This window comes from Oratosquilla oratoria, chromosome 2 (assembly GCF_046742065.1).
Source record: "Oratosquilla oratoria isolate Oo_2021 chromosome 2, ASM4674206v1, whole genome shotgun sequence".
Classification (NCBI taxonomy): domain Eukaryota; kingdom Metazoa; phylum Arthropoda; class Malacostraca; order Stomatopoda; family Squillidae; genus Oratosquilla; species Oratosquilla oratoria.
Genome location: NC_134778.1, coordinates 70,003,984 through 70,026,152, shown reverse-complemented (window position 1 = coordinate 70,026,152; position 22,169 = coordinate 70,003,984). Strand labels below are relative to the sequence as shown.

The following is a 22,169-nucleotide window of genomic DNA, read 5'->3' as shown; positions in this document are numbered from 1 at the left end:
CTACCAAGACAAGAGGTCAACCCTCAATGAGCAATGACATCTTCTTCCTCCTCTTCCTCTTCTTCCTCCATATTGATCATCACTCTCACCATTTCCACCAACGACCTAATCGCCCTTCCCGAAAGCCTTTACCACAAACCATCACTACCAACCACCACCAACACCACCATTGATAAATGCATTATAATCACCACAAGTATCAGAACCAATTGTCCGTCAGTGTTCCTTCACGTAACATCTGATACCTATATCATAATACCTCGTTAGGTTCCACCCCCTTCTCCCTCCTCTCCTTCCTCTCCCCTCCCTCCCCCTCCCCTCTCTCCCCCTTCCCTTCCTTCTCCAACACTCCTTAACCCATTCAACTCCGATGACAAGATGTCTTGTCATTTGGTCAAATAAAACAAAAAATCATAAAACACCAAAATGTTTGATCAAACACCAGAAAAATATGACGTCAGTCCTCGCTTCGCTGCGAGCGAAGCGAGGATTGACGTCATATTTTTCTGGTGTTTGATCAAACATTTTGGTGTTTTATGATTTTTTGTTTTATTTGACCAAATGACAAGACATCTTGTCATCGGAGTTGAATGGGTTAATGAAGGTAAGGATGATCTTGACGATAAACGTGACAGAGGAAGCGCTAACCATAATAAATACATTAATTGTCATTTCCGGTCCTTAGGGGGACAGCCATCAGCTGAAGAAAAACTTGAGGTCACCAAACCTATCAGTTTCATTTGTCTTCTTCTTCTAATTATAATTATTATTTGTGTCTACCAACTGTACCAAAATTATTCCATTTCCTCCTCCTCCTCTTCTCTTCCTCCTTCTCCTCCTTCCCCTCCTCTTCCCTCTCACTCTCTTCCTACTCTCCCCCAAACCCTTCCTCTCCTTCCTTCCTTCCTTCCCCTCCTCTTCCTCCTCACCTCTCTTCCTACCCTCCTAATGACCCTTCCTCCCTTCCCCCCAAGTCCCTTCCTTCCCCTCCTCCTCCTCCTCTTCCTCCTCAGCTCTCTTCCTACCCTCCCCTTGACCCTTCCTCGCCGCCTCTTCTCTCTCCCCCTTCCTCGAGGAATTAAACATCAGCCTCTGATTAACTCGAGTCAAATGGCAAGTGAAGATTCCCCCAACCAACACATACAGCGCCCCTCGCCGCCCTCCAATCGCATCAAAACCGTCTGATTAAAACGTACGTGTGTGTGTGTGTGTGTGTGTGTGTGTGTGTGTGTGTGTGTGTGTGTGTGTGTGTGTGTGTATGTGTGTGTATGAGAGAGAAAGAGGGAGGAGTGGAGAGAGAGAAAGAAGGAGGAGTGGAGAGAGGGAGAGGGGGAGGAGAGAGGGAGAGGGAGAGGGAGAGAGATAGAGAGAGGGGGGAGAAAGAGAGAGGGGAAAGAGAGAGAGAGAGAGAGAGAGAGAGAGAGAGAGAGAGAGAGAGAGAGAGAGAGAGAGAGAGAGAGAGAGAGGAGAGAGAGAGAGAGGGGGGAGGAGAGAGAGGGGGGAGGAGAGAGAGGGGGGAGGAGAGAGAGAGGGGGAGGAGAGAGAGAGAGGGGGAGGAGAGAGAGAGAGGGGGAGGAGAGAGAGAGAGAGAGAGAGAGAGAGAGAGAGAGAGAGAGAGAGAGAGAGAGAGAGAGAAGAGAGAGAGAGCCCAGCATAGTCCAGGAAAGGACAGGTGGATTGCTATCTCAATTAAGGCACTTAAAACGTCCACAGCTTTGCATATTTTATTCTGGCTGACGCCTGACTGTATCTACTCGCCTGAGAGCACGAATGGGAGGAATAATTTACAATCTTGCACATTTCACAAGCACTCTGCTGGAGAACTGGGCCAATCGTAGATCTCGCCATTTAAAACGCCAGTACCACCATCATTACGCCAATAATCCGCCATTTTCGACCATTATTATCACAGGCTTGGCTATATTTTGTACATTCCAGCCAACATTTGGCGATATGTCTGAATATGTCAATCATCTTTTTCCCCTTTGTATGGGGGGTAGCCGTGTCAATGCTTGCCTAGACTCTTTGCAGGAGATTCCCCATCCGCCCCACTAAGTCGCCCGTTCCAACACACATAAGGAACACAGTGACGAAATTCTTATTCCCCGTCACAGGAGAGCAAAGGATAGTAAACGTTCACATGTGACTCAGCATTCCTGCATGGGAGGAGATTTATGTCAGAACATGAAAGAATGTTACGTGACTCTGAGCCGTTGGGGTGGACGAAAGAAATGACAGGGAAGGATGAGAAATCGATAACGCAAAATGTCACGATGATGGAGAAATGTCAAAACGCTTGGACCCAGAGAGGAGGAAGAGGAGGAGGAGGAGGAGGAGGAGGAGGAGGAGGTGTGGAGAGTGATCTTTATCATTATTATCATTAGAAGAAGGAGGTGGAAGAGGAAGAGGAGGAGGAGGAAGAGGAGAAGGTTGAGGAGGAAGAGGAGGGGAGGAGCAGGAGGAAGAGGAGGAAGAGGAGGAGGAAGAGGAGAAGGAGGAGAGGAGGAGAAAAAGGAGAAGGAGGAAGAGGAGGGGGAGGAGAAGGAAGAGGAAAATGAGGAGGTGGAGGAAGAGGACGATGGGAGGAGGAGGTTAAGAACAACACTAAGCTAACAAAACATGGAAAAGTACAAGAAGAAGAAGAAGAAGAATAAGAAGAGAAGACGAAGAAAAGGGAAGGAAAAGGGAAGGAAAACGGAGAGGGTAACCGGTACGTGGAAGAGGGAAAGGAAAGGAAGGGAAGAAGGAAGAGGGAAGAAGGAAGAGGGAAGAAGGAAGAGGGAAGAAGGAAGAGGGAAAGGGTAGAGGAGAGGACGCGGGCTGGCCACCTCTCAAGTGTCTGAGCCATCACCGCCTCAACAAGCTGTTTGGCGACGGATCCTCAAACAGAGAACCTCAAAAGTCCACAAATCCTTTCAGAAAACGGAGGCCAAGGCAGCTCTCACTCCGAGGGACTTCATTCTTGAAGACGTTTCATGCGACAAGTTGTTCCAAACGGTCGACACCCCTTAAAGATCACCTTAGATAAATAAAATCGCTTGTCTGTGAGCAGAATGATGTGTATAAGTACAGCCATCGTGCTGAAGGCGGTAATAAAGAGAGTAAGAAATTAAATTTGAAGTCGATTTGTGTTGAATATCTGTCAACAGACACCCTTTTATTTAGTTATTCATTAATTTATTTCTATTTTATCTTATTCTATTTTCATTTATTCATTTATTTATTTTATTATCATTATTTTAATTCTATTTATTCTTTTTTTTTTTTTTTTTTTTTTTTTTTTGCTAGCTATAAAATTCGGCTTTATGTAACTGCGATGGTAAACTCTCGATAGAAGAGAAAGAAGAGTGAGGGAGTACTGTTCCTTCACGTAAAAATAAATCGTTTTCGAAAGACAAAATCCCGTAGAGTATGTCACAGAGTTGTTGTTGTCGTTCCCTAGACTGTCTGTCCGAGCAGTCCCGTCTCCCCAAGGAAGGCCATAGCCGAAACTGGGTTTTCCCACAAATCCTTTATAGAGTGTATGTTGTGTTGTTTGCGTGCATGATTGTGTATAATGCAGTCTTCCATTATGTGTTGTATGGTATGGGGTGAAGTGTTACATCCTGGGCAGCTGTTCACAACACGGTCGTCCAGAGTAATTGTCACAGAGTAATTGCCATTGCTGTTATCATCATTATTGTTGTTGTTATTGTTATAAATATTGTCGCTGAACTACTTTCAGGTTACTGATGACGATCCCTGGAGTCCCACAAACTTCTCATCGAACTCCCTCATTTCAGTTTTTAACCTCCCTATTCCCGTTACAATTGGGACGTCTTCGGGACGAGACGTATCTGGGGTTCTAACCGCATAACCATTACTCTGGGCAGCCACTTCTACTCTTTCGATCCACACGAACACATGAACACACGAACACGGGAACAAATGAACACGAAGTTTATGTTCTTACTGTTCAAAAATGAACACCTTGCAGGGCCTAGCAACACCATGAACACTGTACCTCGGCAACCTACGAACAATGCAACCTTGGTAAGAGCGCAGCCTTCCCACGAAAGACAACCTAATTACCAAAGCGGTATATAAACAAATTGGAATCCCATCGGAATTATACAAATATATCCTTAGTTATTGAGTAATTCATGATACAGTAATTAATACACTCATGAATACAACAGAGCCTAGACAACTAGCGTTTTTCTGTAAACAAATAAGTATTGATACAACAACAATGAAACATATATTTTTTATATATGCGAAATATGAAACGTTAGTTTTGGTTGTAAAATAAAGAGAGGGAGAGGGAGAGAGAGGGAGAGAGAGAGAGAGAGAGAGAGAGAGAGAGAGAGAGAGAGAGAGAGAGGGGGGAGAGGGAGAGGGAGAGAGAGGGAGAGAATGAGAGAGAGAAGCAAAGAAGCAAAAGAGAGCAAGTTATCACGAAAGTAAACAGCCACAGGAGTTGATGACCTTGGGAGGCCCCAGTCAAGGTCAACCCCCAAAGACATGTTGGGGGGGGGGGAAGGACGATTGGGGGGAGGGGAGAAAAAAAACGCTGCGAGGAATGAGAGGAGTGATAAAGATGAAGTGAGAGAGAAAGATGGGGATAGAGGACATGGATGATGGGGATACGAGAAAATGGAGGAGGAGGAGGAAGAGGAGGAAGAGGAAGAAAAAATAAGGAAGGGAAAGGGTTAAAGAAGAGGAGATAGAAGAGAAGGAATAAGTGGAAGACGAAGAGGAGAAAAAGAAATACGATAGGAGAGAGACGAAAGCGAAGAGAGGGAAGAGGGGAGGAAGAGGTGCAGGAAAAGAAGAAGAGAATACAGAAAATTTGGAAGAGGAAAAAGAAAAGAGGGAGGAGGAGAAGAAGGAGGAAGAGAAGAAAGAGGAAGAAGAGGAAGATCAGCAGCAGGAGGAAGAGGAGGAAGAGAAGGAAGAGGAGGGGGAGGAGAAGGAACATAGTACTGTAGGATGATGAGTAATGCGGACACATAATGACTACTGCACCAACCTGGCGAGAGAGACAGAGAGAGAGAGAGAGACAGAGAAAAAGAGAGAGAGACAGACAGAGAAAGAGAAAGAGAGAGATAGAGAGATAGGGAGGGGGAGGGGAAAGATGGGAGAGAGGGGGGAAAGGGGGTGGAAGGGAAAGGGAGGTGCGTGGCTGGAGCCAATGTCGAGAATGTAATGAAATGGGGCCCCCACGAAAATAGATACACGTGGGCGGGTGTCCGGAGGAGGGAGAAGAGAAGAGGAGAAGAGGAGAAGAGGAGAAGAGGAGGCGAGGAGGAGGAGGAGGAGGAGGAGAAGTGGAGGGAGAGGGGAGGCGAGAAGGGGACGAAAGGGGACTAGAAGTGGGGGGAAGAAGTGAAGTTAAAAACTTGGAGGCTTAGAAAAAAAGGGGGGGGAGGTGAGGGGAGAGAAGGGGAGGGGGAGAAGGGGGAGACTGAAAAGTAAGGCGATCAAAAGACCATGGGAAAGAAACGGGGGGATGGTTGGGGGGGAAGAAGTATGGGGGGATGTGAAACAGGTTATGGGAAGATAGGGGGACAAAATGGGAATGTGGATAGCATCTGGAAACTGGAATGAAAGGCTATGGAATGGATGTGGAATGGAAAAAAGTGGAATTAGAGAAGAACGAGGAAGGGGAGAGAACTGAATGGTGGGGGGGGGGTTAGATACTGAATGTGGGGGGGCGGAAATCAAACGAGATCGAACTCTCTCCCCCCTCCCCCCGTGTGAGCACCGTCCAGACAACCTTCCAGACTTTCAGATGATGATGACAATAAATAAGGAGGCCACTGACGCCGCCGCTACTCCTCTCGGCTTCCAGAATCAAGCAGTCAACCTCAGGAATGTCAGGAGGAGGAGGAGGAGGAGGAGGAGGAGGAGGAGGTGGAGGAGGAAGGAGGTGGAGGAGGAAGGAGAAGGAGGAGGCGGAGTGAAGGAGGAATAGGAAGGAGGAGAAACAGGTGAGGGAGAAAGGACGAGGAGAAGGAGGAGGAGGAGGAAGAGGGAGGAGGACGAGGTCAAGGACGAAGAAGACAAGGACAAGGACAAGGAAAATGAGAACGAGGAGGTCGAGGGGAAAGAGGTGAAACTGGAAGAGGAGGAAGAGGAGGAGGAGAAGGAGGATATGGAAAAGTAAGAGAATGAAGAGAGGAAAAGAGGGATATTTGTATAGAAAAAAAAAAAAAAACGGTGGCCAGACACGCCCGTGAGACGTCGAACATATATATATTTTTTTTTTTTGCCAAAATGACCTTAGCCAAGGACAAAAGCCCTAATGATGACCTTTCCTGAGGTCTCGATCGAGAACCTTTTCCTAGTCCGAAGACTCTCCATTTCAAAACCTCTTGGACTATACAATTGTAAGCAAGAAAGTACTTTTAGTCCTAGTCGCTTCTACTGGGCTACGAAACCTCTTAGCCCAAAAACGCGTGATAAAACCTATTACTATTAGCCCTAGACCTGGCTACAAAATCTCTTGGGCTACTTAATATGTGTGATAAACTCATTACTTTAGCCCTACACGTTTGTACTAGGCTACAAAGCCTATTGGGCCGAATCAATAGGCTTGATAAAGCTCTTAGCCTTAGACGATTGACCTGGGCTACAAAACCTCTTGGGCTACAAATAAGCATGATACGGTTCATTATCGCAAGCTTAAGACGTTTCTACAGAACTACAAAACCGTATGTGAACGTGAGAGTGATAATGTGAGAGGAGAGAGAGAGAGAGAGAGAGAGAGAGAGAGAGAGAGAGAGAGAGAGAGAGAGAGAGAGAGAGAGAGAGAGAGAGAGAGAGAGAGAGAGGGTGAGAGAGAGAGAAGGTGAGAGAGAGAGAGGGTGAGAGAGAGAGATGGTGAGAGAGAGAGAGAGTGAGAGAGAGAGAGAGAGAGAGAGAGAGAGAGAGGAGAGAGAGAGAGAGAGAGAGAGGGATAGAGAGAGAGGGGAGGGAGAGAGGGGGTGCGAGGGTGAGAGAGGGGGGAGAGAAACAGAGAGGGAGAGGGAGAGAGAGAGAGAGAGGGGAGAAAGAGGGAGTGGGGGAAAAGAGGGAGGGGGAGAGAAAGACGAGAGGGAGAGAGAAAGAGGGTGAGAGAGAGAGGTGAGAAGGTGAGAGAGAGATAGCGAGAGAGAGAGAGAGAGAGAGAGAGAGAGAGAGAGAGAGAGAGAGAGAGAGAGAGAGAGAGAGAGAGAGAGAGAGAGAGAGAGAGAGAGCTAATCAGACAAGCGTGCAAAGAGATATTGACCTGATAGCAACTGGCTGGGCCCGTCGGCCCCGCGCTCTAATTGCGCTTGCGGGTGGTCGCTCTGCCCAGAGACGGATCCGACAGGCTCCCGGGCTCGCCTCCTCCTCCTCCTACTCCTCCTCCTCCACCACCTCTTCATAAACCACTAACATTACAATCAACACTACTACTACTACTACTACTACTACTGCTGCTGCTGCTGTAATGTCGATAATTACAGTATATCAACCACTATCTCCTCTTTTTCTTCCTCCTTCTTCTTCCTCCTCCTCCTTCTTCCTCCTCCTATATTTCATTTTTCGTTTTACGTCTTCTTTTTCCCTTTTTCCATCTTCCTCTTCTATCTCATCCCATCTCCTCCTCTTCCTCCTCCTCAGTCTTCAACAATTTCTGCCTCCCCATACTATATCGCTTCAAATCTGTTTGCTTTCTATTTAGGCCATCACTATTAAAAAAAAAATAATAATAATAATAATAATAATAATAATAATAATAATAATTGGTATACGTATATAAAAATATGTTTTTTCAATATTTCTAACTCATCCTTCTCTCCTCTTTTCATTAATGTTTCCCTCTTTATCAACTCTCTTCTCTCCTCTGCTCCTTCCATTTCTTTATTCTCTCTCTCTTCGCTCTTCTCCATCTCTCGCCCTCTCTTCCGATACTCTTTTTATATAAGCCTTTACTCTTTCCCTCTCTATTCATCGTCATTATCAACTCTTTTCTCCACCTCTCGCCCTCTCTTCCGATACTGTTTTCATACAAGCCTTTACTCTTTTTTCTCTATGCATTTTCATCATCAACTCTTTTCTCCATCTCTCGTCCTCTCTTCTGATACTCTCTTTTAAGATATTCCCTGAGCCTCTTTTTTTCGTATGCCTCTTTTTTATCACCTCTTTTTTCCATATTTCTCGCCAGCCTCCTCCTCTTTACTCTTTTCATTTTTTATCCAAAGCTCTCCAAATCTTGCAAAACCAAAACACTTTACAGAGAGAGAGAGAGAGAGAGAGAGAGAGAGAGAGAGAGAGAGAGAGAGAGAGAGAGAGAGAGAGTTGTTGCTTGGCTTTTCTTATATTTTACTTTAATCTAATCTCTAATACCTAAGTTTTGCTCTCACTATTCCAACTGTATTCTTGTACCTTTAGTGACACCCCTACAGACCCGAGTTCCGCAGCTTTCTTTATGACTGGAGATTCATTTCCACTCAATAGAAAGAATACTGGTTTTATTTATTTATTTTTTATTTTATTTTATTTATTTACTTATCATTATTATAACTTCTTTTTCGCATCCGACCTAGTTATGGACCAAAAGGTCTCGCGTCGGCATGCCCCTCCTTTGTAATCCTTTCTTATAATTCCTACTAAGTATCCCTCAAGAAAGAAGCAGTGGATATCGCTTACTACACGATCACACTCCCAACTTCTTCACAGAAGGTGGGGGAAGGTTGGGGGTGGTGATGGGGGAGGAGAGGAAGAGTGAGGAGGCTGAGGGGAGAGGAGGGAGAGGGGGAAGGAAAGGGGATTGTGGTGACCTGTGTTTTCTAGTTTTATGACTTTATTCTGGCGAGCTAGGGACGATTTTATTAAAACATTTGGGGGAAAGTTTCGTGGGAGGAAGGTGGGGGAGCGGGAGAGGTAGTTGGGGGAGTACGTGTTTACAGAAGGGTGGAGGGGGGGATGAAATGCTGGGGGGAGGGTGGGGAGTAGGGAAGAGGATGAGGGGAACGGTGAAGGAAAATTATAAGGAAAGTGAGAGGAGGAGGAGGAGGAGGAGGAGGAGGAGGAGGAGGAGGAGGAGGAGGAGGAGGAGGAGGAGGAGAAGGTGAAGCAGAGAAAGGGTAAAAGGAAGGAGGGAGAGGAACAGAGAGAAAGTAGTATAGGAGATGGAGAGGGAGGGAGGAAGGGAGAGAAGGAAAGAGGGAGGGAGAGAGGGAGGGAGGAAGGGAGAGAAGGAAAGAGGGAGGGAGAGAGGGAGGGAGGAAGAGCGGAGTAAGGGCGGTCGTCTGGGTAAGGGGAAGGAGGGAAGGAGGGAAGGAGGGCAGGGGGAGAGGGAAGGAGGGCAGAGGGAGAGTGGCAGAAGAGAGGGAGTGTGGATCAGTGGAGAGAGAGGGAGGGAGGGGGAGTGGAGGAAAGAAAGGAGTGAAGGAGAGTAAAGGTAGGGAGAGCAGAGGGAGGGAGAGCGGAAGGAAGGGAATGGAGTGGTAGTGGAGTGAAGGAGGAAGGGAGGAAGGAGGGAGAGGAAGGGAGGAAAGGAGTGAAGAAGAGTGGAGGGAGGGAGGAAGGGAGGGAGGACGGGAAGGAGTGAAGGAGTGGAGTGGAGGAGGAAGTGAGGGAGTGAAGGAGTGAAGGAGGGAGGACGGGAAGGAGTGAAGGAGTTAAGGAGTGGAGTGGAGGAAGGAATAAGGGAGTGAAGGAGGGAGGGAGGACGGGAAGGAGTGAAGGAGTTAAGGAGTGGAGTGGAGGAAGGAATGAGGGAGTGATGGAGTGAAGGAGGGAGGGAGTGAGGGAGGGAGGGAGGGAGTGAAGGAGGGAGGGAGGAAGGGAGAAAAGAAGTGAAGAAGAGTGGAGGAAGGGAGGGAGATAGGGAGGACGGGAAGGAGGGATGGAGTGAAGGAGTAGTGGAGTGGAGGAGTAGCGAAGTGGAGGAGGGAGTGAGGGAGTGAGGGAAGGAGCGAGGGAGCTGGAATGTCGTGGACGCGAAGGGTAAGCTGTCCATTGTTATGGTAATGGGCCGGGCCAGTCTGCCAACCTGCCAACCTCGCCGCCGCCTGCCAACCCCTACCAACCTCGAACTCTGCGTCCTCCTGCCAACCTCACCGTCCTGACAACATCCCAACCTTATCCGGCTACCAACATCGTCACCATGCCATCCTGCCAACAATTTGACAACAACAGTCTCCCCCACACAAGTCTGCCCACCTGACAACTTTTCCAACATGCGCCAAACTCGCCAGGTTGTTGACCTTCCAACCACCTAGCGGACCTTTCAACATAATTACCGTGCCTACAGTCTACCAACTCTATATATATATATATATATATATAGATATATATATATATATATATATATATATATATAGAGAGAGAGAGAGAGAGAGAGAGAGAGAGAGAGAGAGAGAGAGAGAGAGAGAGAGAGAGAGAGGGACGTGGACGAAAGACTGGGAGAGAACGAAACAAACACACACACACAAAGAGAGAAAGAGAAAGAGAGAAAGATAGATATATAGAGAGAGAGGTGGAAGAGAGACTGGGAGAGAATGAAACACACACACACAAAGAGAAAGAGAGAGAGAGAGAGAGAGAGAGAGAGAGAGAGAGAGAGAGAGAGAGAGAGAGAGAGAGAGAGAGAGAGAGAGAGAGAGAGAGAGAGAGAGGAAGACCCACAGGGTCTGAAAACAAACGAACAAACAAACAAACGCGTACATCAAATGAAAATCTTCCTCCTATGAAGAAGAATGGTGAGGGCGGCTGGCGACGCATTTGTCTCTATTCAGTCATTTATTGGCTAAACAATAAAAAAAAATCATAACTCTCGATAAACTAATTTTTTTCTAGTTGCGACGATACACTCTTCCATTCATTGTGTACTTTTCGTCGTTTTCTATCCAGTGTTTTAATATTTACTATTTTCCTCCCCCAATGCTCTCCCTCCTCTCTCTCTCTCTCTCTCCCTCCTCTATGCCATCCCATCTCTCCTCTATTTTTATTCATCTTTTTTCCTTTGTATTCCTTATTATCAGTTGTCTCTATACATTCTTTCTTAGGAACTTCGCAGACTTGTACTGTTTAACCCCCCTCCCTTCTCTCTTTCTCTCTCTCTCCCTTCTTCCTTCTCTCTCTCCCTTCCTCCTTCTCTCCCTCCCTTCTTCCTTCTCTCTTTCCCTTCCTCCATCTCTCCTTCCCTCCCACCCTTCTTCCTTCTCTCTCTCTCTTCTTCCTTCTCTCCCTCCCTCCCTTCTTCCTTCTCTCTCTCCCTTCCTCCTTCTCTCCCTCCCTCCCTACTTCCTTCTCTCTCCCTTCTTCCTTCTCTACCTCCCTCCCTCACTTCCTTCTCCACCTGTACCAGCATATATTTCCAAATATAATTTTCGTTTTCTTCTCTCCCTCATTTTCCTCTCCTTCTTCCTCTTTCTCGTTTCAATCTATTATCATCATACTTTACTTCCCTTCTTTTTAATCCAAATTGTTTCCAACATATTCCTTCCTCATTCCTCTCTTCCCCTTTCTCTCTGTCCTACCTCATAAAACAAAGTTGGATGCAAAAAGTAGATAAAAGAATAAATAAATAAATTAAATTTATAAACAAAAGATAATATAAAATAAAACAGAACAGACAATCAGGCAAAACAAACAAAATGAATACATATATATATATATATATATATATATATATATATATATATATATATATATATATATATATACACTATCACTTGTCACGTGCTACCGCAGGTTCGAGTCCACGTTTCAATTTCTGCATGTATGCCTACTCGAGTTTCTCGATGTTGATGGCTTAGAATTACAGTGAATTGTGACTGATGTGTATGTATACATATACATATATATATATATATATATAAAGAAATAAAATCAATATAGACAAATAAAATAATACATAAGCAAACAAATAAACAAACAAACCACAACTATGTATTTTTCTTTCCACCCCTTTCTCCCGCTCGACATCTGAACCACCCAACACCTTTCTCCCCCCCATTTCCCCCCTTCCCCCAACCATCGTTATAAACTTCTCCTTATCAAAGCTTTCCTCCCCGTTCCTTTCTTCTGGGACGCAAATCTCAGCCTCCAACAATACCCCCACCCACCCCCCATCCCTCACTCCCCCTCTTTCTCTCTTTCTCTCTCTCTCTCCTTCTTCACAGGTTCGACTCTCACGGGTTTGTATCCCATTTCTATTCTCAGGATTCGTTTCTCACGAGATCCGCTCTCACGTGCTCTCACTGACTTCACTCACTATTATTATCATTATCATCATTATTATTCATTATTGTTGTTATCATTATCTTTATTTACTAATTTTACTTATTTATTTTTCATTATTATTATTATTATTATTATTATTATAATTTATTTGTTTATTTATTTATTATTATCATTAATATTATTTTATTTTACTTATTTATTTTATCTTATTTATCTATTTATTTTTTATTTTTTCACTTTTTTTTTTTTGTAAACCTACCTTCCCTTCCCTTCCCTTCTTCTTTCTCCTTGGCTTCCTTCCTTCCTGGCGCCCTCGGAATCCCTCGCAAAACCTTTCGGACCTCTTCCAGCAAATTTCCATGATTTCCGGATCTGACTCCAGCTCCCCCTAGTCGCCCCCCCCAACCCCCCGTCCCCCTGACTCCCCCAACCGCTGCCGCAGCTGCCACAACCGCTTCTACAGCTGCTCCGGGGGAAGGGTTTTGTAGCAAGGGGGAAGCTGTCGGAAGGTTCCTGAACGTGGACTCCAAACGAATGGGAGAATGTCGGCAACTCCCTTCCGTAAGGGAGAGGAGTGGGAGAGGAGTGGGAGAAAGGTGAGAGAGGGGTGGGGGAGGAGTGGGAGAAAGGTGAGAGAGGGGTGGGGGAGGAGTGGGAGAAAGGTGAGAGGGGTGGGGGAGGAGTGGGAGAGGGGTGGGGGAGGAGTGGGAGAGGAGTGGGAGAGGAGTGGGAGAGGGGTGGGAGAGGAGTGGGAGAGGAGTGGGAGAAGGGTGGGAGAGGAGAGAATGTCGGGGACTCCCTTCCGTAAGGGAGAGGAGTGGGAGAGGAGTGGGAGAAAGGTGAGAGAGGGGTGGGGGAGGAGTGGGAGAGGAGTGGGAGAGGAGTGGGAGTGGGAGAGGAGTGGGAGTGGGAGAGGAGTGGGAGAGGAGTGGGAGAGGGGTGGGAGAGGAGTGGGAGAAGGGTGGGAGAGGAATGGGAGAAGGGAGTGGGAATGGGAGAGGACCATGGAGTGCGATAGGGGGGTCAGAGGGGAGTGAGATGATGTAAGGAGAGTGAGGAAAAAAAGAGAGGAAAGAGAGGAGTGAGAAGGAAAACTGAATAAGAGAGAGCAAAGGAGTGAGAGAAAGAGGTGAGAAGAGAGCAAGAAAAGAGTTATTGAGGAGAAAGAAAAGAGAAAAAGAGGAGTGAGAAGAGAGAAGAGAGATGAAAGAAGGAGAATAGAGAGACGCCTGAGAGAGGAACGAGGGGAAAGGCAGGAGAGAGTTGGAAGAAAGAGAAAAAGAGAGAGAGAATAGAGAGAGGATAGAGAGGGAGTAAGAAGGGAGTTAAAAGAGAACGGGAGTGGCGAAGGGAGGAGTAGGAAGAGGAGAGAGGAAGGAGTGGAGAGGAGGAGGAGCGAGCGAGAGCGCAAAAGGGGGACTAAGTGGAAGGGAGGAACAGGATCGGAAGTCCGCGATGGGCATGGAGGAGAGTTTGGGATGATGCAGAAGGAAGGGGGTGGGGGGATATGGGGGGGGGATATGGAGGGTTATATGGGGGGAATAATCGGGAGATCATGGGGGGGTCGTGGAAAGGATATGGGAGGATTGTAAGGTATCGTAGGGGATATATGGAGGTTCTGGGGGATTATGGGAGGATATGGGGGATTGCGTGGGGATACAGGAAATCGTGAGAGATCATGGGGAGAAATGGGAGAATTAGGAGGCATCGTGGGGGGATAAAGGGTGTTAGGGGGCATCATGGGAGGCTATGAGGGATTGTGGGAGGCTATGGAGGATTATGGGAGGTTACGGGGAGATCGTGGTGGGATATGGGGAGCTATGGGGGATTATGAGAGGATACGGGGAGATCGTGGTGGGATATGGGGGATCATGGGAGGATATGGGAGGACTTCTGGGATTATGGGAGGATATGGGGAGATCATGAGGGGATATGGGGGATCATGGGAAGATATGGGGGATCATGGGAGTCTATGGGAGTCTGTGAGGGATCATGGGGGATCGTGGAAGGTTGTGGGGGACCATGGGGGAGGATATAGGAAACCATGGGAGGATATGGGAATATAACGAGATCATAAATGAACATTTTAAGATGGACGAATTGTATCATAATATATGTTGTCACGAACACCAATGACAGAAAACCCGCAACCCCACAGCAACCAGCAACGGTTCTTGGGTCGTCCCATTGATCTATCCAGGTCGTGTTTCTCTTAGGAAGTGATCAGTCGGCGGTTGTCAATACAGCTGATGTTGAAAATTTGACGAGAATATGGCTGAAGTAGATTTTATGGCCAGTCCGGAAACCGAATTCCAACCCACTGGGGTTGCACTTGCAGATGGAAGTGAAGGTATTTACGTTCTGAAGACGAACTGGAGGGATATGTTTCTCTCCGACGTCCATCTCACAGGACCATTATTAACAGGTACCTATTTTTAGTCTTAGTGTAGGAGTGGTTGATTGGAAGAATGATCCAATTCATTATCAAATGCCGAAGAACGTCTAGGGAGGAGGAAGAGGAGGAAGAAGAGGAGGAAGAGGAAGAGGAGACAGAAGAAGAAGAGGGTAGGAAAAGAAAGAAGAAAAAATGAAGGAAGAGGAAAAAGAAGAAGAGTAGGAAGAGGCATAAAATGAAGAAGAAAAAGAAGAGGAAGAGGAAGAAGAGACAGAAGAAGAAGAAGAAGAAGAAGAAGAAGAAGAAGAAGAAGAAGAAGAAGAAGAAGAAGAAGAAGAAGAAGAAGAAAAAAAAAATGTAAAAAAAAAAAAAATGAGGTGGGTTCTGTAAATTGGATCCGGTAAAGGGGGTTAAGGGAAAGAGAACCCGGTACTGATCTGGTACTCACCATCGCACGTCTGCTTCTCCACGTTCCCCTGGTAACCGGGGTTGCAGTCGCAGTTACCGGAGAGGAGAGACCAGTTGCCGTCTCCGGTACACAGGAAGGTCGGGGGACCCTGCTCACGGGCGTGGTCTACGCAGGTCCCGTTTGTCTGTTCGATACTGGTCACCTCGGATCCCGTCGGGGTCGTCGGGAAGTGGGCGAACCCTTTGGTGATCTCCGAGCACGTGACGTAATACACCTGTAATGGGGAAAGGTGGGGTCAGTTATGACGAGAGTATCGCCGTTGACGACGACGCTATTGCCGCCGTTATGGTGAAGATATGTGGACTTGGATCGGTATCGTTGGCGGTATTATGGCGGTATTTTTTGTCAATCCTATCCAATATCTGGCGGTATCTATAGTGCCATCATTGATATCATGGCGGTATTTTGAAAATCCCAGCCAATACTTAGTACCACATATCTTAGACTAACCTAACCAAGAGGCTAAGAAAACTCGGGAAATGACGGCCATCTCGAAGACAGCGAAGTCTTAATTTGGCAGTGTAGGAAGCGAGGGGAGTGTGGGAGAGGGTGGATCAGCAATTACTCTGTCATCGTGTTATCATTGGCTTCGTTGAACAAGATGACAAACTCAACATGGGCGACAAAATGCGACCTCCGTCACGGAGCGGTCCTCCGTGGTGTGAATGTGAAAAAACAATTGTGGTAATGGGTATAATCAGTGTAACACAACTCTTCTACTTGAGAATTCCCCGAGTCATGGCATCTAATAACCATTATGCAGAGGGTAAGGCCCTCCTGCAAAAGCCTCTCCCATTCTGGCTTCGGAGGTTCTTCGAACTTTTCTGTCCGGGATCATTTTCGAGGGTTCTCAGAGTCTAATGACTAGAGACTTCTGAGGGTGATGTCCCCCAGAAAGACCCCCCCGGATCATTTCCAGAGGTTCTCTGAGTCTTGTAATCGGAGACTTCTGTGGCTGATGACACCGAGAAAGACTCCCTAAAGACTCCCAAGCTTGAGACCAAACTAACCCCGATATCTAAGGGTCTCAGCAAGTAATGGAACCAAAGATCTTCAGTGTTGTTCGGAGAAGACTATGGCTTGGACCTCAGAAATCTCCAAATCAAGGTGGAAATAACTTAAGCTAAGAATAGTGACAGAATATATGGTCCTGAAAACCTCAGGGTTCAGTCTCAAGTCCAAAGACTTAAGTACCTCTACTTCAGAGAACTCATACATACATACATACATATACCAAGGCTTTTTCCCCCATACTAGGGAGGTAGCCAAAAAGGAAAAGGCATAAAATCATTCCCACCCATTCCATCCCTGAAAAACTCCACACCCCTCCACCCTCCCTCCCATCTTAGCACCTCCTAGATGACGGGTCATCCCTGCACCTTGTCCACTGCCCTGGGTCAGAAGCAGTGTCGCAAGACACAGCACATCCACATACATACATACATACATATACCAAGGCTTTTTCCCCCTTCCAAGGGAGGTAGCCAAAAAGGGAAAGGCATAAAAACACTCCCACCCATTTCATCCCTAAATACACTCCACACCCCTCCCACCCTTCCTCTCATCTGAGCACCTCCTGGATGACGGGTCATCCCTGCACCCTGCCCACCGCCCTGGGTCAGAAGCAATGTCGCAAGACACAGCACATCCACAGCAAGGCCGCTTCATTTAATCGGCGACCCCCCCCTCTCCGTCCCCCCTTGCATATAAGGAGAGGACGGGGAGAAATCCCTTCGGGCTGCGTCAGAGAACTCAGGAAGCTAAAAACCTCAGTTCATTCCAGAAAACCCAAAAGCCAAGACCATTGCAGCTCCGACGTTCCGAAAGACTTCGCTCGTCCTAAAACCCCGAACACCCAAGAACTTAACTTCGTCTGGACTTCGAAGGAGACCTTCTCGCCCAAAACCCACGAAGTCTTCAGCAATCCACTCACCTTGATCGCCAGGATGGAGATGCAAGCCCCTTGGTCCCTGAAGGCGAAGTAGACGCCCTTCTTCGTGACCGCGATCGACCTGATTTCGGTGTTGATGATGACCTGATTGGAGTTCGTGAAACGGCCTTCGTCGGCGGCGATCCGGTCGATAAGCTTGTAGCTGTCCGGTTCCCAGAACGGCGGTTCTTTGGTTGCGGCGTCGAACTCGTAGTACAAGAGGGAGAAAGTTTCTTTGCCTGCGGGTAGATGGAGAACGGTGAGGAGGGAAGGTTCACAACTTTTCTGTATCAAAGTGCCTTTGCCCAAAAGCAAAAGGAAATTTTTATGGAGAACGCTGAGGAGGGAGAGTTCCCAACTATTGTGTTTAAGTTCCTGTGCCTAAGGAACAAGGGAAATGTTATGAGTAACAATAAATCCTCTGCAAAAATAAAAAAAATCCTTGTTTAAGAGTGGAAGAGAGAGAGAAAGAGAGAGGAGAGAGACAGAGAAAGAGATGATTGTAAATTTTCTTTTCTTTCTGCAGCGATCTGGTGGATTGTCTGCTCCATACGAGATTCACTGAATATGCATTAAAAATATAGATATTACTACCTGTAAAATGACCAATTCCATCACAATAATGCAGGTACATTGCAGAAAAAAACTTCCTCCACAAAACACAAATCATTTGCATTACTTGACATTATCACGTATGACAAAGACACAAAGGAATTTGAAAAAAGAAAAAAAAAAATCTTACATCAAATCTAACCACATTTTTACTCTCCGTTCCCCAGAACAAAAAGTAAAGGATTTTTCACCTTACAAGAGGGGTGACCGATTCAATACCTACACCTAAACCAGGAATAAATTAAACCCACTCAACCAGTCCCTCCCATCTCACCACTTCCAGTGTCCTTAGTGGTTCATTGCAGGATCGCCGGCCTAACCCCAGAGGGACGATACAAACTCTGTATCTCGGTAGTTGGTTTTTATTAGAAACACTCTTGCTTTCCGGAGCCCAACGGTCGCCCTGCGCCCTTTGCAACCACAGAGAACGTTGTCTTGTCTTACATAACTTCTACGAGATTTTGAATCATACTCAATGACATCATCTTAGGATACATGACGTCATACTATAGTAATGACATAGCTATGACGTCACTCCCTCAAATGGGTGTGACGTCATCATGTGATGTCACTTCCTACGGGAGAAATGACGTAAAAAAAAAAAAAAAAAAGAGAGACATCTCACTTCCTCTTCACTTGTCAGGCTCCCGGAGGCGCAAGGCGACCCTATGTCGTTCGACGAACGTCCCTGGTAATGCACCCAACCACCAAAACCCATCTCTAGCGAGAACCCATACCTGTCTCGAAGTTATCAAGCCGGATTTACCCATAATGTATGGGATCTTTAGCCCATATATATTCACGGCTAAGCCTCCTTACTTCACCATACACATACTCCCAGCTATGAACTGTTGCCTCCTACTCTATACATATACATATATGTACATACATATCCCGTTCCCTATATAATCCCAGCTCGGGGTAGTCTCAGTACCCTGTTAAGTAAACCCTTTTATATACTTAAAACGAAAGCGATTAATCCCAAATTAAGACAGAGGATATTAACTGTACACATACACACACACACACACACACACACACACACACACATAAACACGCACACACACAACCCCAATGGCTACGGCCCCGTTCGACTTAACCCATTAAACTCCGATGACAAGATGTCTTGTCATTTGGTCAAATAAAACAAAAAATCATAAAACACCAAAATGTTTGATCAAACACCAGAAAAATATGACGTCAGTCCTCGAGGACTGACGTCATATTTTTCTGGTGTTTGATCAAACATTTTGGTGTTTTATGATTTTTTGTTTTATTTGACCAAATGACAAGACATCTTGTCATCGGAGTTTAATGGGTTAAAAATAAAATAAAATAAAAATACAATGAAATAGAATAAAACGATATAAAATACTCACAACTTAGGGCCGTTCCGGGAAAGAGGGAGCAGTCTCTCATAGAGAACTTGACCTCGATGTACATGCGGTTGGCGGGTCCCCGCTCGATGAAAGGCGTCCACAGCCAGTTGTTGACGTTGCTGTAGGCCACGTCGCAGACGACGTACGAGCGCCAGTTGATCCCTTCCTCGAAGCGCGTGAAGCTCTCCTCGATCCACTGCGGAGGACAAAGAGAAGACGGAGGGAGTCAGAGAGTGCTATGAGGTCATGTACACAGAGTTACTACAAAGAGTTTCTATTGAGTACTAAGAGGTGTTCTACTAAGAGTAATGAGGGGGGAGTCAGTAAGTGCTAAGAGATCAGGTACAAAGAGTTACTACGGAGTACTAAGAGGTGTTCGAGTAATAAGGGGGGAGTCAGTGAGTGCTAAGAGATCAGGTACAAAGAGTTGCTATTGAATACTAAGAGGTGTCCTACTAAGAGTAATGAGGGGGGAGTCAGTGAGTGCTAAGAGATCAGGTACAAAGAGTTACTACAAACAGTTGTTACTGAGTACTAAGAGGTGGTCTACTAAGAGTAATGAGGGGGGGAGTCATTGATTGCCGGGTGTGCTAAGAGATCATGTACAATGAGTTACTACAAAGAGTTACTATTGAGTACTAAGAGGTGTTCTACTAAGGGTACTAAGATGTGCTACAAAGATGACTTAAATATATACAAAAGAGCACTAAGAGATGTACTACAAATAGTACTAAGATGAGTGCTACAAAGAGATGTGCTACAAAGATTACTAAAATATATACTACAGTGTACTAAAAGATGTACTACAAATGGTATTTCAAAGAAATCTATGATAAATGCTACAAAGAGTACATGTACTACAAAGAGTACTATGATAAGTATTACACAATACAAAAAGACGGTTTGGCTTGGTATGGCATGTGTTACGTGTCGGCTCGTTACAAAGAGTAACAAGAGAAGTATCAAGTGAGCTGGGGGAGATCAACCCTCCGTGCCATCCCCTCCTCCCTCCCTTCCCCTACGTCAACTGAATAAAGTCGTCTGACGCCAGCCAGAATAAATTCACGAATGAGCGCCACGTCAACGAATTATGAGAGTGGGATTGAATGGGTGGGAGCGGGGGAGGGAGGGAGAAAGAGAGAAAGAGAGTGAGAGAAAAGGAGAGAGAGACTGGGTGAAGAGTGGAAAGTCAGAAAGAGAGAGAGAAAAAGAGAGAGAAAGAGAGAGAGGAGACTGGGAGGAGAGGCATCAGGAAAAGCGAAAAGAAGTAAAGGAGGAGGGAAGGAAGGAGGGATGGAAGGAAGGAAAGGCAGGAAAGAAGGGACGGAAGGGAAGGATGGGACGGAAGGAAGGAAAGGACGGAAGGAAGGAAAGGACGGAAGGAAGGAAAGGACGAAAGGAAGGAAAGAAGGAAGGGTGGGAAGGAAGGAAAGGACGGAAGGAAGGAAAGAAGGGACGGAAGTAAGGAAGGAAGGAAGGGACGGAAAAAGGAAGGGAAGGAAGGACGCAAAGAATGAAAGAAGGAATGGACGGAAGTAAGGAAAGGACGGAAGGGCCGGCCGTTCCGGGAGTCAGAGGGATAAGGCAGATAAGAAGTGCGGCGGCTGCGGGAGAAGTGTGGCGGCGCCGCCGCCGCCGCTGTGTGGAGACTGACGATAAGGGGGAAAGCCGCTACACGCAGATAACAGAGCCCTGGCAGGACATGGAAGAAGGGGTGGGGGGGAGAGGGGGGAAGGGGGGGAAGGGGGAGAAACTGGGGGTAGGGGGGAAGGAGTCGGGGAGGAACGGAAGTTGAGGGAAGGGGGATGGAGAAAGTGATGAAAGGGAGGGGAGGAGATAAAGGGGGAGAAAGGGGAAGGATGGGGGAGGAATAGGGGGAAGGGGGCAATGGGAGGAAAAATAGGAAGGAGGAAGGGGAGGAAGGGGGAAGAGGGGGATGAAGGGGAGGAAGGGGCAAGAGGGGGAGGAAGGGTGAAGGAGAAAGAGAGAAGTGTGAGAGGAAGATGGGGGGAGGGGGGGAGGGGGGAAGGAATTAGATGTGGGAGAATGATGACGTCAGGGAAAGGGAAAGAGTAAAAGAGTGGCAAGAAGAAAGTGGGGGGAGAGAGAGAGAGAGAGAGAGAGAGAGAGAGAGAGAGAGAGAGAGAGAGAGAGAGAGAGAGAGAGAGAGAGAGAGAGAGAGTGAGAGAGGAAATGGAAAAGTGAACGGAAGGTAATGGAAATTGAAATTTTCTTGAAACGAGAAGGAAAAGGAGGAGGAGGAGGAGGAGAAGGAAGACGACGACGAGGCAGAGGAGGAGGAGGAGGAGGAGGAGGAGGAAGAGGAGGAGGAGGAGGAAGAAGTGGACGAGGAGGAAGAAGAGGACGAGGAGGAGGAGGAAGAGAAGGAGGAAGAGGAGGACGAGGAGGAGGACGAGGAGGAGAAGGAGGAGGAGGAAGTGCCGGAAACGGGAAAAAAATAAAAGGGATATAAAGATGTATGAAGACGAGGAAGAGGATGGAATAAAGAAAAGTAGGCAAATATCGAGGGCACAGGAAGACAAGAAAGGGAAGAGAATGAGGAACGTAGGAAGACAGGCAGGGAAATGGTGTTGTGCTGATAAAGAAGAAAGTGAGAGATAAGGAATTAAGAGAACTCTGAAGACAAATATATTAAAAATGTCCCTCATGAGTTGGAGCTTCCGATTGTCACAAATCGGTTGGATGATGTATTAATTCTTGGTATATATTTTCCTTGAATCAACATCACACACACACACACACACACACACACAGACCTACCCAGAGATCGGCAAATAATGAGCTCTGAGCTCACTGCCGTAGGGTGGTGTCTGGCTGTCTCGACAGAGACTGCAGCAGATCCGAGGTGAATACACACACACAGCAAAGGCCCAGGTATCATCTACAAAGTCTACACGCTCTTTGTAACTCGACGGGAATGAATAGAAAACATGCCGACTCTTTTTCCTTCCACCCCCTCCGCCGCAACATTCCGTAAATCCACTTACACATTCTCCACATCCGGGCGAAGAGGAGCATTGGCGGTCTCCATCCCATTACCCGACCCAACCCGACCCGACCCGGCTCCCGGGGAGCTACCGTTTGCCCATACAGCCCTATATAATCGAGTGCCATTTGTCCGCCCTTGCAAAGGAACCTCCAACGCTGCCAATCTCATTTCGC

General features: G+C 46.7%; 1 protein-coding gene across 13 annotated transcripts in view; it reads right to left on the bottom strand.

Annotated features, from left to right (window-relative positions):
- Eph (Eph receptor tyrosine kinase) overlaps positions 1-22,169 on the bottom strand; it is a 1,120,455-nt gene that overhangs the window by 87,227 nt on the left and 1,011,059 nt on the right. For all 13 annotated transcript variants that reach the window (XR_012967665.1, XM_076210031.1, XM_076210057.1 and 10 more), the window contains exons 4-6: positions 18,987-19,182; positions 16,999-17,234; positions 15,045-15,279 (exon numbers count right to left, since the gene is read on the bottom strand). Coding sequence is in view for 12 of the 13 variants with exons in the window: in XM_076210031.1 (XP_076066146.1) it covers positions 15,045-15,279; positions 16,999-17,234; positions 18,987-19,182 (667 nt within the window). In the remaining variant the exon portion in view is untranslated. The remainder of the gene's footprint in view (positions 1-15,044; positions 15,280-16,998; positions 17,235-18,986; positions 19,183-22,169) is intronic.